Source organism: Cervus elaphus, chromosome 26 (genome assembly GCF_910594005.1).
Source record: "Cervus elaphus chromosome 26, mCerEla1.1, whole genome shotgun sequence".
NCBI lineage: Eukaryota > Metazoa > Chordata > Mammalia > Artiodactyla > Cervidae > Cervus > Cervus elaphus.
Genome location: NC_057840.1, coordinates 35,759,223 through 35,778,375, shown reverse-complemented (window position 1 = coordinate 35,778,375; position 19,153 = coordinate 35,759,223). Strand labels below are relative to the sequence as shown.

Genomic DNA, 19,153 nt, shown 5'->3' with positions numbered 1-19,153 from the left:
GACTGTAGTTCAGAGTCTGTAATTTGGAGGACAGTGGAGAGGACAGAGTTGGACCATGGTGATAGGATGTTGAATTGTGAGATTATTAGTTTACACTTAAGTTTTTGTAGAAAAGCAAAAGGATGGGAAACAAAGTCTTATTACTAAAATCGTGACTACCTAAGTGACTGCCAGTGAGAGACTTTCCAGGTGTATTTAGAAGACCTTCTTTCCAAAAGAGAATTAATAAAGCTTACTAATATTTACTCTGCTTTCACCCTGTGCTGGCTTCACTCTGACGATCATATTCTTATTGAGTTCAAAGACTGTACACACACGCACACACAAATTTTGCAAAACAATGTCACGTCTCTCAGAGGAGGAAAGCCAGGAGTTCTAAACTCTGAGTGAGAGCACACCTGGATGGAAATACTAAAATTTTAGCTTTCTCCTGATTTTGGTTTCAAGTTTCAGACATAAGGAAGTCATTGCTAGTGTGGTACCCCCACACATACCTTTTCTTGGTTCACTTGAAGTCTTGCCTTAAGGGAGCCCCACAACCATCTGGTGCTTCAGGAGCACCATCTTCTACTGATATGCAGAAAGAAAAATAAGATGGTGTGACTTTCTGTTTGATAAGTGACTGCAGAGGGAGCCTGAGATGTAACTGACTCCTAGTTATTGGGGAGCAGAAGAGACCACCTGAGGTTTTGAGAATGGCCTTCCGCAACTCACAATGTGGAGATTTAAGAGGGAGCAGATTCCCAGGCTGGGAGAACCTACTGCACAGCCCCTGGGGCAGCACCCAGTCAGCTCGGACTCTTGGCCAAGCACATTCATCAGTCTGGTCATTTGAACTCCTAACCCACCAGCACGTCAGTACTAAATGTGCTTTCTGATCACCCACACATGTGCCATCTCTCTACCGCCTTGCCTGTAGAGTTTCTTAACCATCTCCTCGAATGTCAAGCTTATCGAGATTCTCATGGTTGACGCTGTAGGGGACCGTGGTGCCTTGGAGTCGCAGATCCGACAGCTGGGCAAAGCCTTGGATGACAGCCACTTTCAGATGCAGCAAACGGAGAATATCATCCACCCCAAAACGCCCACAGGACCAGAGCTAGACTCCGGCTACAGAGGCTACGTGAGTATCTAGGCCTTCTTGATTCTCACACGTACCTGGTGATCCCAGTTGTGTGACAAAGAACCATCTGTTTGTGGCGTGAGGTCTGTGTTCACTCTCTGTGTCCCTAGCTGCCCTTGAACTCATAGGTGTGTGCGAGCAAAATAAAGCCCTGTTAGCAGGTTACCTTTTGTGTAAAAGTGGTCTGTGCTCAGACCCCTGATCTACCTTAAGAACCTGCCTGCTCCTTTAGACAGAGAACTGAAAGTGAAAGAGTTAGTCAGTCAGTCCTGTCAGACTCTTTTTCTGACCCTGTGGACTGTAGCCCGCCAGGCTCCTCTGTCCATGGGATTCTCCAGGCAAGAATACTGGAGTGGGTAGCCATTCCCTTCTCCAGGGGATCTTCCTGACCCAGGGATTGAATCCAGATCTCCTGTGAAATCTTTTCACAGATTGCTTTGGCCCCGGAAGGTGATTAGGCATTCTTTCAAATTCAGTTAATGATTTTCTGACCAAGGTTATGCTTGGAGGAGTGGATTTTAGCTGATATATATTGCTGACATGGAATGGGTTTAGTTCTTTTCCTGGGTGTCTTTTGATTCACTTGATGGTCCTGGGACTTTTTTATCCTCTTGCTTGTTCTCTCATTCTGGGGAAAACAATCCTGACTAACGAGATGTGGGGAGAAGATGGCAAGAGATTGTGTGTATTACCAGTTCCATTTTTGAAGCTTTGTAAAGTATGTAATAGCTTTGCTCTGCTCAAGTTACTGACAGAATAACTTCCCAGAGAAATACTCAGAGAATTACCTGTTTTCTTATGCATACTTAAGCAAGAAGATTTGAAAGTAAATCTCTTCAAGGCCTTCTGTCATTTCTTTTCACACCCAAAAGACTGCCTCATAAAAGGAAAGAAAAATTAATTTCCCTGAGCCTAATGACAATTCACACATACTGCTTTTTTGAAACCAGGGGAGAGAAACTTTTATGCTGACGTTAACATCCTCATAGTCACAGAAGAGTAATTAATTAATCATGAGTTTACTTCCTGTTCAATTTGGCCTCTTATCCTGACTTCTATTATAGTGAAACCTCCTTTTAAAAAACATAATACAGTTTCACAATGAGCGTGCTGAAATCACTGAGATTATACTTAACACCAATCAAAAGCAATCAAAGTAACTTAATAGCAATGTGATTTGGTAAAGGCTTTGAAAGAAAACTTTATGATCGTAGCAGGCGTGCCTTGAAATGATTTGTTCCTTTAGTCTTTGAATATGTGCATGATATTAAATATGGAGTTGGAAGCTTTTCTTTTGATGTCAAAATTTATTCGCTTAGTATCTATTAAACATTGCTTAGATTTTCTCATGAAACAGCTGGTGTTAATATTGTTTTATTCTTTTAAGCATTTTAATTACTTAATGCAAATAGATGCCCCCGTGAGATTTGTGGTAATATCACTGTTCCCACACTTCAGTTTAAGAAAAAGGGAGCAGCTTGCCAAAGACAATATGTTATATTGCCAGCTGGGGGCTCTGAGTGTTAAATCCCAGATCAATTTAGTCTGTTTTGATTCATAAATTTTAAAAGAAATTGGGAGGACTTGTGCAAAACCATGTGTGCCAAGTATATCTTCAAGGCATTGCTTTGTGTAAATATGAACATGTCACATGTTTTAGAAGCATGTTTTTGAACTTGACTTTTTTGTTTCCAGCAGAGCAGCTTACTCTTTTTTTTGGGGGGGGTGGGTAGGGGCTGTGTGGGGTCTTCATGGCTGCACAGGCTTTTCTCTAGTTGTAGAGAATGGAGCTACTGTAGTTGTAGTGCAAGGGTTTCTCACTGTGGAGGCTTCTCTCGTGGAGTACAGACCCTAGAGCACCAGCTTACTTGTGGTGCTCGAGGTGTAGTTGCTCCGTAGCATGTGGGATCCTCCCAGTCCAGAGATGAAGTCCATGTCTCCTGAATTGGCAGGCAGATTCTTTACCACTGAGCCATCAAGGAAGCTAAGAGTAGCTTACTCTTTACAGAGAGGTACCACCTAGCCACTGTCCTTTTTGAGGAACGCCAAAGATATTTTCCCCAGGATCTCTTGTGGTCGTGACAGCTTGAGAATTTTGTGACAAGGGAGCCTCTTTTCTGTTCTAAACAGATGAAGCTGCTGGGCGAATGCAGTGGCAGCATAGACTCAGTGAAAAGACTGGAACACAAGCTGACGGAGGAAGACGACCATTTCCCTGGCTTTGTTAACTTGGATAGCACTGAAACCCAAACAGCTGGTGAGTGAGTTGTACTCCATTCAGGACAGAGTGAAATAGAAGATCCCCAAATACTTTGTTGCCTCTGAGTTCCACTGTGTTGCTTACCTCAATCTTTACTATTCTGTCCTGAGAACTTTCCTCCAGGTTACCCAGATCTCTGAGGACAGACCAAGAAGGTGAAAAGTATCACAGTGGTTTTTCCCCATGTCCCATCATCTTTGAATCACTAGTCAGGAATCTTCTGTATACATGCCCAATGCTCTCAGAGCTCTATTGCAGAAAGAAACCAGGAACTGAAAGTTATCTTCACCAACTTTATTGTGTTGTGTTTTTTTTTTTTTATATTTCTGTATGTATTGATTTTGGCTGCCCCAGGTCTTAGTTGCAGCATGCAGGATCTAGTTCCCTGACCAGGGATCAAACTCAGGCCAGCCTCATTGGGAGCAGGGAGTCCTGGCCACTGGACCACCAGGGAAGTCCCAGTGTTCACTCACTTTAATGCTATCACTTCATCAATCTCTTTACAGTGTTAAATCTTATGTAGCTGATTTTTTCTTCCCCATCACTGTAAAAAATGCAGATAGGAAAGACACACTATACTGTTACCAACAGCTGACAGCAATAGAAATGCCCAGTGGCGTTACTTTCTTTTCTGTTTTAAAGTTAGCCCACATGTCGGTTTCAAGCATCCTAAACATTCCGCATGGAGGAAAACCCCTCGCTTTCCTGTGTGTGTCCTGTCTTGCCAGGTGTGATTGACCGCTGGGAACTCATCCAGGCAGAGGCCCTGAGCAAGGAGCTGAGGATGAAACAGAAGCCGCAGAGGAGGCAGCAGTTGGACTCAGACCTGAGCAGCGTTCTGACCTGGCTGCGGGAGACGGAGGGCGACCTGGAGCAGCTTCAGCGCCTACAGCTCAGCACGGACATCCAGTCCATCGCGCTCCAAATCCAGAAGCTGAAGGTAGCTGCCCTCGGCCTTTCCCACGGCGCCAGACACAGCGCTGCCACGTGGAGGGCCCGGTCAGATGAAAAACTCCAGCCCTGGCTGTTACATGCTCACATAGCAGTGCGCCAGTGGTTGGTGGAAAGGGACACGAATGTTTCCCCAGCCATCCGGAATCAGAGTGTTCCTAGGAAGGCTTGGAAGGGTTGAGAGCTGGACTGAGTTGCAGAACCAGTCCCATAAAAATGTATGTGTGTGTTAGTCACTCAATCACGTCCAACTCTGAGACCCCATGAACTGTAGCACACGGGCTCCTCTTGTCCGTGGAATTTTCCAGGAAAGAATACTGGAGTGGGTAGCCATTTCCTTCTCCAGGGGATTGTCCCAACCCAGGGACCCAATGCATGTCTCCTGCCTTGCAGGCGGATTCTTACCATCCGAGCCACCAGGGAAGCCCCTCATGAAAATAATCATGATTTAATGACCAGTTAAAATTGCATAAAACCTCCAGGTACCTCTGGGACCTAGTTAACCTCTTTTGAGAGAAACACAGCTATGGCCAGGGTCCTACAAGGCTATCTAGAGCCAGAGAGGAAGCCTCTCCCAGATTGTATACGTGTGAGTTTGTGGAGACCAAAGGAAGCCACTTGTCATTCTGGAATCAGCAGAACTTCTGAAATAGATTATCATAGTGGCAGAAGCAATTTTCAGTGTCATGAATCCAACTAAACAGAACCTGTAGAGTAATCCTGCTGAAATGCGTGACATTTCCATTTGATTTTGACCTTGTTGGGTATAGTACAGAAGATAACCTTCTCTAACTCCCTCTCTAGAGCTTAAAAATCCTCCTCAGCCCAGCTATTGAGATGCATTGATATGTGGAGACTTTTGTAAGCATCCTATGCTTGGAGAGCTCAGTGTCTTCTTAATAGCTCTCTTGGGCCTGCCTTTTTGTTTGGAGAACGTCAAGCTGTGTTCTTCCTCAGATGTAGCTACTGGGCCCTCTGGGCTCAAGCATTAAGCAAAGCACACTGTCTTTGTGTCTCCCTGGTTTCTGTGTATGCTGGTTTTCTTTGGGGCTGATGGTTTTCTGCCTTGTTTTACCTGTTATTTTGTTTTAAATTTTCAAACAGTGAAGTGAGTCTTCCTGACCACTGCTCAGACTTCTTATAGAGTAGCCTCTGTGCCAGCCCCATCAATTTCAAGATGAAGCATCAGATGGGAGATGCAGTTTACGTTCTCTGGATTACATTTTTTTTTTTTAGAGTGCTTAAATTACTTGAGTGTCTCTCCAGGAAAATGTAAGGCAGTGTTGCATCATAATCAGTTCCTTAAAAGGTTGATGAAGCAAACACTGGCCAGAGTCTGAGACCTAAGTGAGATCAGAATGCAAAAAATGAGACCTTGAAAGTCAGCCTACATGATACATTATAAGAAAAAGCCACCCTCTTATGCATCCCTCCCCATCTTTCCTGTCTGTTTTCTGAGGATAAATATGTGGAATAACCTAGTACTTTCTACAATATTTGTGGATTTTTGTGCTGTTTCTGTGTTGACTCTATATCATGGCATGTTAAGAATCCACTTAAAAGTGAAAATTAAGACATGTTGGGAACATAACAGAAATGGTGAGAATTATCAGAAAATGTAGCCTGAGTAGATGTGATCTGTAGGGTCACTGACCCTACCTTGATCTGGGAGCATTTAAATAGTACCAAGATATTCAGTGATTAATATATAACCTTGTACTCAAGTTCTTGAAATTTAGTTCTAGATTTTGGGGAAATACACACAGTGACACATCAGTCACCTGTTTGTTTTTGTTTTGTTTTTTGTGAAACCAAGCTAAATTTGTTAGCTGATGAAATACTATTTATTCTCTTTATCATCTCAAAAAGTCTGGCCTGTGGCAGACGCAGTGTTCTCAGGCTGTGGACCACTGACTGTCGGTGCTGGTGAAGTCAGAACAGCTGGAGGCCAGGGCCTGGGAATCTGCTTTCTTACCACGAGTTGCATTTCATACCTGTGTGCACAACTTTAAGTAGCATTGTTGTTCAGCAGCTAAGTCATGTCTGTTTCTTTGCGACCCCCTGGACTGCAACACACCAGGCTTCCCTGTCCTTCACTGTCTCCCAGAGTTTGCTCAGACTCATGTCCATTGAGTCTATGATGCCATCCAGCCATCTCATCCTCTGTCACCCTCTTCTCCTCCTGCCCTCAATCCTTCCTAGTCTTTTCCAGTGTGTTGGCTCTTAGCATCAGATGGCCAGAGTATTAGAGCTTCAACTTCAGCCTCAGCCCTTTCAATGAATACTCAGGGTTGATTTCTTTTAGGATTAACTGGTTTGATCTCCTTGCAGTCCAAAGGGACTCTCAAGAGTCTTCTTCAGTTCCACAATTTGAAAGCATCAGTTCTTTAGCACTCAGATTTCTTTTTGGTCCAACTCTCACATCCATATAGGACTACTGGAAAAACCATAGCTTTGACTATATGGACCTTTGTCAGCAAAGTGATATCTCTGCTTTTTAATATGTTGTCTTAGTTTGCTATGTTTTCCTTCCAAGAAGCACGCGTCTTTTAATTTCATGGCTGCCGTCACTGTCCACAGTGATTCTGGAGCCCAATGAGTAGCATTAGTCTAATGAAATTGAATTTGTACGCTGGAACTAAGAGCACATTTCCTGCTGCTCAGAACTGTTGGACGATATTGTGTTTGGTTTGTTTTGGTTGGTTTGTTGTTGGACTCCCATGATAGGGGCTGAGTTCATTGTACTCTTAAGTTCACTGCCCAGGATCATCTTTGCTTCCTGCAAAGTTCCTTAATTTTATTTATCTATTCCTTTTCTCCCACTGTTTCTTAATCCCCATTCCTCAAACCCATAGCAACCATTCCAAAATTTTAATTCTTTTCTCACATGTATTCCTGAAAAATGTGGATTTGTGTGTGCACAATATATTTTAAATTGCATAAATGCTGTTTTGTAACCTACAGCAATCTGTTTATGACTCTTTCACTTACAACTATATTTTCTTAAGATCCATTTATGTCAGTAAGTATATATCTGATCCAATTCCTTTAGCTCCAGTGTGGTCCCCAGTGGTGTGTACCTTAGCCATCCTGCTAAGGCCAGTGTTAATTAATGGATCTTTTTAATTTGGGTGAAGCATTTCCAAAGGTCTCAGACTATATCTCTTTAACATTTTTATTGTTGTTTTCCTTGTTTGATTGTTCTCCTTTCTCTTTGCAGGAGCTCCAGAAAGCTGTGGACCACCGCAAAGCCATCGTCCTCTCCATCCATCTGTGCAGCTCCGAGTTCACTCAGACCGGCCAGGAGGAGAGCCAGGATCTTCAGGACCGCTTGTCCCAGATGAATGGGCGGTGGGACCGTGTGTGCTCCCTGCTGGAGGAGTGGCGGGGTCTTCTCCAGGACGCGCTCATGCAGTGCCAGGTCTGTGGGGCTTTGGGCAGGCCACGCTCCAGAATCCAACATTTCCCGTGTGGCTGAGTCTATGACTCAATTTCTCAAGATCACTAGAGGGATGCAGTTACTTCCCAAAGTCAGTGTTCATGTGAGAAATAACTTTGTGCCCAGTTTTCATTTTACTGGAGAGTGTGTACATATGACCCAGAGTTGAAAGACCCATCTCCTTTAGAAATTGCAAGAGACTATTCCCATCCGTTTATCTCAGCCTCACCATTCCTCCTTTGACTCATTCATTTATTCATTCAAAAGATGTTTTCTGAGCACATTAGGAGACATCCAAGTGAGCATTACAAATATTTGCCCATTCATTCAGACCACAGTTACTTGCCCGGTATTTACAGACTTGACAGACACTGCACTAAGCAGGCAGGATACAGCCCAGCCTCTGCTTTTGTTGGGGAAGATGGACAACAAAAATGCAAATAAATACTTAACGAAGCTATTTCCAGGTGATGATAAGGGTAACCAAATGGAAGCACTTTGGAATGGTGAGCAGGGAAGTTGTATGAATGTTTGAGCTGACACTGGAAGGATGTTGCCATGAGGAAGGTCAAGCAAGTGGCAAGTCTCAGAAGCAGGAAAGGGTTAAGCATCTTCAAGGACAGAAGGAGGCCAGTGTGATCAGAGAGGAAGGAATGGACAGGAAAGATCCGGGAGGTGGTCAGGAGACAGATCATGCAGGGCTTTGTGGGCAGGGCCAGGAGTTTGGGTTAGAATCTGAGCAGGATGGGAAGCCTGTATTCCAGGATTGTAGGTGTCCCCAAGAGTAATGGCTGCTTCAAAGCAGGTACCCAAGCTGTGGTTTCCCCCATCTTTACTGTAGCGTCTCCCACCATGGAGATCTTCCATAACCATACCTTGATTAAATGAACACATTGATATGTGGAGAGAAGGGATTGAATTTAGGCCTTCAAAGATGGAAAGATTTGGGGACATTCCTGGTGGTCCAGTGGCTAAGACTCCATGCTCCCAGTGCAGGGATCCTGGGTTCGATCCTTAGTCAGTGAGCTAGCTCCCGTATGCCACAACTAAAACCCAGCACAGACAAATAAATAAATATATATTTTTTAATGTTGGGAAGATTTGAATACAGGAGGAAGAGAGAGGAGGAGAGTTCTTCTCTCCAATCTGTGGTAGAGCCCTAGGAATTCAGTATTTGATGCCAGTTTTCCTTGTCTAATTTTTCCCTGGAATAATAAATTAGATGCTTTTTGGTAAGAACATGAACTCAGATAATTACAATAACTTCAGTGCCTTGCTTAGAAAGGAGTTGTGTAGAAGATCTGAAAACCGATGGTAGGAATTGTAATACATGGATAATTAAGCTGTGAGGGAAAGAAAAATGTCTCATTCAGAATGATTTTATGCTCCATATATATATATATATATTATATATATATTATATGCTCCATATATATATATTATATATATATATGCTCCACATATATATTATATATATATTATATGCATATATATATATATATATATATTTTTTTTTTTCCCCCCATAGGATTTTCATGAAATGAGTCATGGTTTGCTTCTTATGCTGGAGAACATTGACAGAAGGAAAAATGAAATTGTTCCCATTGATTCTAACCTTGATGCAGAAATACTTCAGGACCATCACAAACAGCTTAAGGTAAGATATGTGGATTTGGATGGCCTCTGCTTATGTTATAGGTGGTTCTACTTATTTACCTTTTATGTTGTAGTCTCTTAGTCTTTCTTTACCCCTCATGATTTCTCAGCTCTGTGAAGCAAGCATGTGCATAGAAGATGTCATATGCTGGCTTTAGAATCTTGTTCTAAAGCCATTGCTCATCTAAAAATCTGTCTTCTTTTTTTTTTTAGCTAATTTTTTAATAGACTTTTGTAAAAAGTTTTTTTTCTGAGACATTGTTTTAAAGTCTTAATTGAATTTGTTATAATCTTGCTTCTTTTTAATGTTTTTGATTTTTTGGCCAAGAGGCATGTGGAATTTTAGCTCCCTGACTAGGGATCAAACCCATATCCCCTGCACTGGAAGGCGAAGTCTTAACTGCTGTACCACCAAGGAAGTCCTCAGATGGTCTTCATCTTAATTAGCCTGTTTTTATCAAGGCAACTCTATGCTTATTTTCAATTTATTTCTAATTTAAACTTTATATGTTCAATCTATGTCCCAAGACTATTTCGGGTAACTGATAATAAAAGGACATTAAATCTATTAAAATAGAGAATCTATTAAAATAGAGACCATTAAGGATTCTTGAGAAGAATTAAGTATGTAGATTCAACCTCAGCATCAAGTTTTCTGAAATCTAAGACAAGGGAAACATGGTAAGTTAAATGATTTTCATTACCTGGCAAAAAGAAAACATACTAGTTCTCAAGGAATAGGAAACATTTTCTAGTACTAAATTCAAAGGGATATTTGCAGGATTTTTGTGTAGATTCTTATGCAAAGAACTTTGGACGATATAATGTGCCAAATACTTACATGGTTTTATGGAAGATAAGGAAGCATATTTGAGTTCCATTAGGAGGAAATAATTTGCATTTTGTCACTTTCTGTATTTTTAAAATGCTATTTCTTAACATTTAACACTCACAATGACCTAACCAACAGAATTGGCAGCTTTTAGTTCAGTACTATAAAGGTCTTAGAAACCTAAGAGGAAATAGCTATGCAGCTACATTTTTACCAGACTTTTGACCTCAGACATTAAATTGTGAGTGATGAATCACCCGTATACCTTTTTAAAAGTCTCAAATAGTTATCAGAGTATAGCTCAACCAAGCTGTTTTTCTGCATTTATATGTTAGTTTTACTTTTCTTTTTAAATGAATATTTTATGTCTCATTTGCATAATACTTTATTTTTAAATAATTTGACATACATTCACCAATATGAACCTTCCTATAATACTGTGGACCAGGCAAGAATTAATATCACCATTTTACCTAAAGGAAATCAACCCTGAATACTCATTGGAAGGACTGATGACGAAGCTGAAGCTCAAATATTTTGGCCACCTGATTTGAAGAGCCAACTCATTGGAAAAGAGACTGATGCTAGGAAAGATTGAGGGCAGGAGGAGAAGGGGGTGGAGGAAGATGAGACAGTTAGATAGCATCACAGACACAATAGATGTGCATTTGAACCAACTCTGGGAGATAGTGAAGGACAGGGGAGCCTGGCATGTTGCAGTCCATGGGGTCACAAAGAGTTGGACATGACTTAGTGACTGAAAAACAATCACCACCAAATGAGAAAACTGAGATCAGAAAGGCTCAAGGATTGTATAGGATGCTTTTTGGGAGAGGTAGGATTAGAACATAGGTCCCTGATCCCCAAAGGTCATGGCTGCTATAGCCTTCCTCGTGTGATGCTTGGGTATAATTGTCAAGAGTTAAAGTGATGTCACCCTGCACCTGGGGACTTTCTCCAAGTATCAGAAATTCTTAGGAAAATATTTTTTTATTGTATTCTTAGCAAATAAGGCATGAGCTGTTGGAATCTCAACTCAAAGTGGCCTCGCTGCAAGACATGTCTTGCCAGCTGTTGGTGAATGCTGAAGGCACAGACTGTTTAGAAGCCAAAGAAAAAGTCCACGTGATTGGAAATCGACTCAAACTTCTCTTGAAGGAGGTCAGTCGTCATATCAAGGAGCTGGAGAAGTTACTAGACATGTCAAGCAGTCAGCAGGTAAGCTCTCAACAGACATCATTGTGTCAAATTTCCTGCAGGAGACCAAACAAGCACCATCTTTATCCATTTCAGAAAGCCTCTGAATGGAGTACTTGTCAGAATAGAGTGTCTTTTCTCTCAATCACTGCTCTTACAAATCTGTCTCAAAATAAAAAAGCGACTCGGAAACTTTCATAATAAGACACTACTTTTGATTCTGCTACATCCAAAAATCCTCTTTAACTGTTACTGCTGACCCTGTTAGCACCACTATTGTGGCATTTTATTTTACCCAGCTTAAGAAGGCATGTGCTTTCATTAACACAGCGAGAGGAGGTCACAAGCAGCTGGTGCACGTGAGTTTCATATTCAGACCTTAGGAGGCATGAATTCGCCTGACATAGATGACAGTTAAGTCATAAGGAGTGTTCTCTACTAACTTTTATTTATTTATCTATTTGCTTGTTTGTTTATCTCTTTACTTGTTGGTAAATCTACTACATTGTGGTAATATTGCTGGTTTTAAGAAATGCTTTTGCAGGTGAGACTTCAGGCATTTACTTATGAAATCCTGTCCTGAACACACAAACACACTGCAGGCAAAAGAACTATCTACTCCCAGTAACAGCAGGTGCCAGAAACAGGACAGTTTCTCTGATGCTAAAAAGGGTGGCTCCTGGATGACCGACGCGGTGTCCCTCCAGCCTGATCACCCTGGAGCTCTAAGGCAGATTCCATCACCCACTTCACGTCAGTCCATTCCCATCACTGAGAAATAATAAAGCTTCAAGTGACCCAGTCATGACAGAGCTATTAAATACCTAGCTATTAGAACATAGCTATTAAATAAATAAAAACTTCTATTTTCCGGAAGGCCCCAACGCACAACCAGGAAAGCCCAACGCTCTGGAAGAATTAGGTTCTGTTTTTCCTGCAACTGCCCAATTCTATTTTTTGTTTGTTTCTTAAACTGGGGTATAGTTGCTTCACAGTGTTATATTTGCTATGTGCATACACACATCCCCTCGTTCATGGACCGCCCTCCCACCCTCCACACCCATCCCACTCCTCGAGGTCACCACAGAGCACTGAGCTCCCTGCGGTATACGGCAGAGTCCCACGAGCTGCCTGTTTTACACATGGTCACGATTTATGCCAGTCCTAATCTCCCAGTTCATCCGGTGTGCCCCCCACCCCCGCCACGTCCACACATGTCTTTTCTGCATCTGTGTTTCTATTCCTGCCCTTCTCTTTTTCCCCAGGATGAGGATGGGGTGGGAAATACTTTGCAGATCACAAAGCCGTCATGGCTCTGGGACGTGGCATCGTTAAGAGCATCTGTTTCTCACGTAGGACCTGTCTTCCTGGTCTTCTGCTGACGAACTGGACACCTCGGGATCTGTGAGTCCTACCTCGGGAAGAAGTACCCCAAACAGACAGAAAACGGTAACTTCCCAGGGGTCACTTTCTGTTGGCCCAAGGGAGGGAACACGGGGGCGCGACGGCCTTTGTACCCGACTCAGGGTCCAGGGGCTCTCCCCTTGCAGAGCAGGGGTCCCCGGGCAGCGTGGGGGTATCCCTCGGTGGGACACAGAAGAGCTCCGTTTCCTCAGCCCTGCCTTGAACCCTCTCCACAAACGCTCAGGAGCGAAAGGAGCAGTTCTGTTTTTCAGAAGAATCAGGGTTCAACGTTGCGGTTCATAAGCAGGGAGACAAATTATTTTTCTTGCTCCAAGGGCCATTTCTAGTAGAACAGTGCCCCCTCCTTGTCCCTTTGGCGGCCCCTCCCTTCAAACCACCACCGCCACAGTCCACCTCAGAAAGGTAGGCTCCACATAAAGGGGCGCCTCGGGCAGAGGTGGACAGAACCGAGCATCTCATGAGACCATTGCGTTTATAAGACCAACGGGGGCTCTGTTGACTCTCAAGCAGAGAAGCTCCTGAAAGTGGTCTTGAAGGTTTTCTGTGATTGTATTGCCCCCAGAGTGGCACCAGCTCAAGATGACCCACACACAAGGCCTGTTATGGGGCACACCATGAGGAAGAAAAGACCAGTTTTGGCCCCTGCTTCCCTCTCTACCTTGATTTCTCTGTGTAATTAGAGGCTCGTTTTTTGTTTTGTTATTATTATTTTTTTTTTGGTCTGGCTTTATGATTATATTCACTTTGATTATCATTCCATTTCTTTACTTTTTAGAAATATTGATTTCATTTGTATTTTTTTTGTTATAAACACTTAAATCCTATGCTGATAAATGTTATTATCTTTTTAGAATTTTTTTTTTTTTACTACATTCACTAGTTTCCTATAGATCCTAGTTTAAGAATGTGAAGGAATACTGGCTTTTCGAATCAAATTTTAGCCTTTATTTGAGTATTTAACTTATTGAGTCTTCATCACTATACACAGAACAATCTCACTTTATCATTATTTTTTACCTACCTGCCAAGAATTGTAATATTGTTCCAGTGTACTGGAAGATGAAAAAATATGTAAAGTATATTTGACATATGTAACATAACATATTGCAGTTATTATTTATTGTAATGAAATATGCAGAGATCTTTGGGTGGTGTAGTCATTTATGTTTTTATCATGAGAAGGGGGAGAATTGTATCCACTGTGATAGACATGCCCAAACCACCATCCATGTTTCTTCAGTGATGAATAATATAGATGTTAATTGGTTTTGCTTCTTCAACCAAAGAAAAGCCAGTTTCCTTGATTCATGGGTACTGATCATTTCATTTGATTTATATTTCCTTTGCTGCACTTTTAGTTTAATTTTCATCAGTAGCTCGTCTTTATTTGCCTGGACTGAACATTCTTCTTTCTTTACCCCTGTTCATTGCAAACAGCCACGAGGCAAATGTAGTGTCTCACAGCCTGGACCCTCTGTCAGCAGCCCACATAGCAGGTACCTTATTCTCCTGGTTTCCACACTGTTCTAGAACTCCAAGAGGATGATAAAAATTGTCCATGATTTAGTCAGGCCTATATTTGGTCTGCCTCAGGGTAGTTGAGAAACTACTCTTTTCAGTCCCACACCCTTTCCTAATAAATTGAGAGAGACTTTTCTAAGTGGAAAGTACAAGAAAATCTCAGAGCGTAAAATATTTGGGCCCCACCAAAATTTTGTTTAACTGTACATAGGCCATCCAGTACTTTTCATCCGATGGTGTTTACTTCCGTGTCCTCGTAAAGATTCGACGTCTCTGATGGCACAGCGCCATTCAATTCATGGCAGAATTTTATCATCCTCTTTATTTCTAGATTTTACAATAAGATAGGTGATAGATCAATGAATTATTTTACCATCCCCAGAACCCACAAATCTGAATAAAATCTACTAACACCCCCAGCTTTTTATTTTATTTTCGTGTTTTATCCAGATGGTGGGTTTTGGAGTCTCAACATGGCAAGTCCTAATTTGATATCACTTAAAATTTATAAGCACCTTCTCTCTTCTGCTTCTCCTAAAACTCCTCTTCAGCCAGCACACACACTTACCTTCCTGACACTCGCCAGCTCTTTCCCTCCGGAAACAAGAGCAGAGCAGTCAGTCTCCCCCTCCCCGCCCGGGGACCCCCAGACAGCCTCCTCGCAGCTGCCACTCTGCTTTACGCCTGGCTTCCAACAGTCCCTGTCTCTGCAGTCAGCGATGTTTTGCCTTCTTCGTTGTCGGTGTGATGTCTGTGCCCCCGGCCCTTCCACCAATGAGTTCCCATTTCCCCAGACAACTTTTTGAAAATGAAAATACTGCCCTTGGAAGCTGACTCTTCATTCCAGTCGCCAGCAGTTCACTGTTAAAAGTGGTTTGTCTCACCACTGAGCTGGAATCTCAGTTCCTGGAAGGAGGGTGGGGGATGAGGAAGCGTAAACAGGCCCTGAGTCAAGAGTGTTAGCTTTCCAGCTGTGTGCTAAAGGGACCAGCCTTTGCTTCTGGTCGTTTCCACTCAGCTGTGTAGTACAGAACAGATCATGATCTGCTTTCTGGTTTTAAGCTTCCCTTCACTATGTTTTGCTTTTTTTTTTTTTTTTTTCCCTTTGGTTTGGTTTGATGACAGTTTTGTGGGGCTTTTTTTTTTTCAGTCTGTAACAAAATATCAATAATAAAACACGAATGGAGAAAAACTCACAGGGATTTTTGAAGATCATCATGGGCTTCTCCAAGTGTGCTGATGTTTTCTTGGCCCCCTATAAAAAAAAAGACATCGTGTACTATAGAGAGCCCTGTTTCATAAAGTCTATCTTCTCGCCACAAATTACTGATGTGTCATGAACAGAGATGGGGCATCCTGTCCCCACAGTGTTCCTTTAAGGATACCAGAGATCAACTCTGTAGTTGACATAAATGATGGTGATGAGAAGGGGAAAAGCTCCTATGTTATTAACAGCATCCATACTAGTAGCAACCGCCCTTTGGTTCCCAGTTTCCCATGTTCTTTCAGACAGCCACCCGGCCTTCTGAAACGTCAAAGACCTCATTTCTCAGGGCAGCAAGGGCTTCGACACGTCTCCTAACGGGGCTTTGCGGCTGGGACAGCCACGTTCTCACTGTGACATCCGCAAGCTGCCTTCAGCTCTGCTCTGTCCGGCGCTGTTTATTAACATCTTTCTGAGCACACAGCACGGTGTCCACTTTGCTGCTTACAGGACCTGAAGTACAAATGATCCTCACCTGGACGGCAAACGTCGGCAAACACCTTGGCAGGCGGGTTGTGGTTGAACATTCTTGGATCCTTACCTCCTTGGTACCTCTCTTTGGGGTGCACCCACGTGGACAATAACATGGAGAGTCTGCTGGGAAAGAATTAACTTCTCTCACAATCCGGCTGTCACGGTGTTCCTTTACATCGGACTGGAGATTACCTTGTGTTTGATCTTGCACTGGTCCAGCAGACTTGAAAGGTTATTGCCAAAGCACAAACAGTTTAGAACATTGACCCCGGCCATCTGTGATGGGAAAATTTTAGGCATGTATTCTTTCTGAGAGCAAAGAGGCTGACTTGAAAGAAGCTGGGTATTCGTTTGAAGGATCTTATATTATTTTTGTAGTTTAAAGTCAGATATTAAGAGTATCAGTTGTTTGCCTGCTTTATATTTCAGATTGATTCTAGAGCCATTGTTCTCTGTTCTCTTACTTGATATTCTAGGCCTAACAATGGATTGATAGCAGTGTTTACCATATACCTACTATGTTTAGGCCCAGGACCCACAAAATTAATACAGTATGGTTCCTGTCATAAAAGAATAGCAATATGTCAGAATCTAGGGATCCCCTAAATCAAGACTCTTTAATATTCTAAACATTTGAAAGCATACATTCCTAATAACTATTCACAATATTTGAGATTAAACATACTTAAGATGCATGGCTTTTTGAAGCCAGGTTTATGATGGCCCAGCTGACACTTTTTCTCCAGTTTCGATTTGAAATTATCTAACCTGAGAGCCAATAACTCTTCAAAATTCTACTCTAGATTAGTTGAAGTGCACACATGGGAAGATTTTACTCCAATTTCCTGCAAGGCAAAGGAAAAACACCTCCATAGTCTGCAGAGAGGGAAATGATGACTTCATTCCAAAGCTGAGAATTGTAACATGTAAATCTTCCCTGGGTGTCTTTAGTCTTTGGCACCTTCTACACAAAGAGCTGAGACAGAATAAGTGGCAAATGACTGGCTGAAACACTGAAAGAGAGGGAAAAATGGCCTCATTTTAAAATCTGGTCAAGGGAGCATTTAGGCAGGCACAGTGGGATTTTTACATGTACATGAGGGCCTCACTGTAAACACTGTTCAATTTCTTGTGGAATTTTTTTTTCAGGTCTTTTCTGTCGGGGATTTATTTATTCAAAGCTCTCAAAGTGCCTCAGCCTAAAACAACCTTGCCCCCCGAGGCAAGCTGGACACCCTGGCGTAGGACAGTTAGTTATAGGGGCAGGCTCATCTATATTTCCTTTATATTTTGAGGTCTGCATTCCCAGTGTTTCCCAGGAACAAGTAAGACACTTTGGAAAAACACATCACCTCTTTGAAAGTACTGCTATAAATCAGGACTATTTCCCTGGAAGCAAAGGCTGAATCTAGTAAAATCCCTAAGGGTGTGAGTCAGCACACCCTTGCTTTAATCATACAGATAAGAATGATAAGTTGCTGACATTTATTTAGCATTTAGTGTATTCTAAGGACCATGCTAAGCGTTATATATCTGTTACCTCATTTCCTTATTTAATCCGCCCAGCATGTTCATTCCCAATTTTATAGACAAGGATATCAAGAAATAGAGGCATGAAGGTGTAGAATTTGAAACCAGGTCTCTCTTACTCTGAATCCTAGCTCGCAGGCTCTTAATGAGTGTGTGTGTGTGTGTGGAGGGGGGGGGGGTGTGCGCGTGCGTGCATATGCATTCAGTCGCTAAGTCATGTCTGACTCTTTGCAACCCCGTGGTCTCTATAGCCTGCCAGGCTCCTCTGTCCATGGGATTTCCCAGACAAGAATACCGGAGTGGGTTGCCATTTCCTTCTCTAAGGGATCTTCCCGATTCAGGGACTGAACCCGCATCTCCTGCAGTGGCAGGCGATTCTTTACCAATGCACCACCTTAAGAGGGTTACTTTAGACAACAGTTCCAGGGCTGGGGCTACCGTGGGCTGCCTGAGATAGCTTTGGACCAGCCAGAATGTTCATTTTGGAATAAGGGGAGACACACCCTAAGTTGATTCTGAAAATTTGTCTTCTGAACCACATACCCAGGGAATAAAGACCTTTCACACAAGAACAGACAAGATCATGGACAACCTGATATTTCCTCACAAAATTTTCTATTCTTCTGCTGCCAGAGTTTGCTCACAAGTTACAAAATGAGTTGAAAGTGTCTTTTCATTTGTGTTTCAGTGATGTATGCACAGAATTAACCCATTTTATTTCCTTGGTGACATAAAATTTTTGAGATGAGTCGCACTCCGCATGCACACTCACTCCTTGGGCTTCTCACAGCCCTTCTGAGACTTTCTTTGCTGTGGTGTGTTCATAGGTATGGGCTTCCCTGGTGGCTCAGCTAGTAAAAATCTGCCTGCGATGCAGGAGACCTGGGTTCGATTCCTGGGTTGGGAGGATCCCCTGGAGAAGGGAACGGCTACCCACTCCAGTATTCTGGCCTGGAGAATTCCATGGCCAGAATTCCCACAACTACACATATTTTGAGAAAGAAATGAAGCAATGCCTGGGCAGTTTTTTTACCCTCAAATTAGAATGAGCGAGGGGAGTGAGAAAAGTCATAAAATAAATGTTTACTTGTAGAGAATAAGCATGTTTTTGCAGGACAAGGTTACCCAAAATATCTCCATTGATTTAAGTTCCTTAAGCAAGCTTACACATTTAGTTTTTTCCTCTGTCAACACAGCCTCCACCGCGTCTGTTTGTGGAGTAAGGACCTTGGAGAGGGATGAGTGAGAGGTCTTTGTTCTTCCTCCTGTCAGATTCCCCAAGACTCTTGAAACTTAATTGATTTTAGATTAATAGATTAAATGTTAAAAGTACTCACTTCCTTGGTGTCATTAACCTGCTAGTATTAATACTAGAAGCACTGGGACAGGTTCATCCTAAGGAGAGAGAACTTTGGACTTGTTGAATCCTTAGTAATTGCCCCCACGCGGGTGGCATTGTTTTCAGTAGACCAACTGGACAT

General features: G+C 42.5%; 1 protein-coding gene across 4 annotated transcripts in view; it reads left to right on the top strand.

Annotated features, from left to right (window-relative positions):
* SYNE1 (spectrin repeat containing nuclear envelope protein 1) overlaps positions 1-19,153 on the top strand; it is a 482,339-nt gene that overhangs the window by 458,496 nt on the left and 4,690 nt on the right. For all 4 annotated transcript variants that reach the window (XM_043888326.1, XM_043888327.1, XM_043888325.1 and 1 more), the window contains 8 exons: positions 981-1,123; positions 3,254-3,380; positions 4,112-4,323; positions 7,555-7,755; positions 9,302-9,430; positions 11,267-11,479; positions 12,815-12,907; positions 14,321-14,379. In XM_043888326.1, coding sequence (XP_043744261.1) covers positions 981-1,123; positions 3,254-3,380; positions 4,112-4,323; positions 7,555-7,755; positions 9,302-9,430; positions 11,267-11,479; positions 12,815-12,907; positions 14,321-14,379 — 1,177 coding nt within the window. The remainder of the gene's footprint in view (positions 1-980; positions 1,124-3,253; positions 3,381-4,111; positions 4,324-7,554; positions 7,756-9,301; positions 9,431-11,266; positions 11,480-12,814; positions 12,908-14,320; positions 14,380-19,153) is intronic.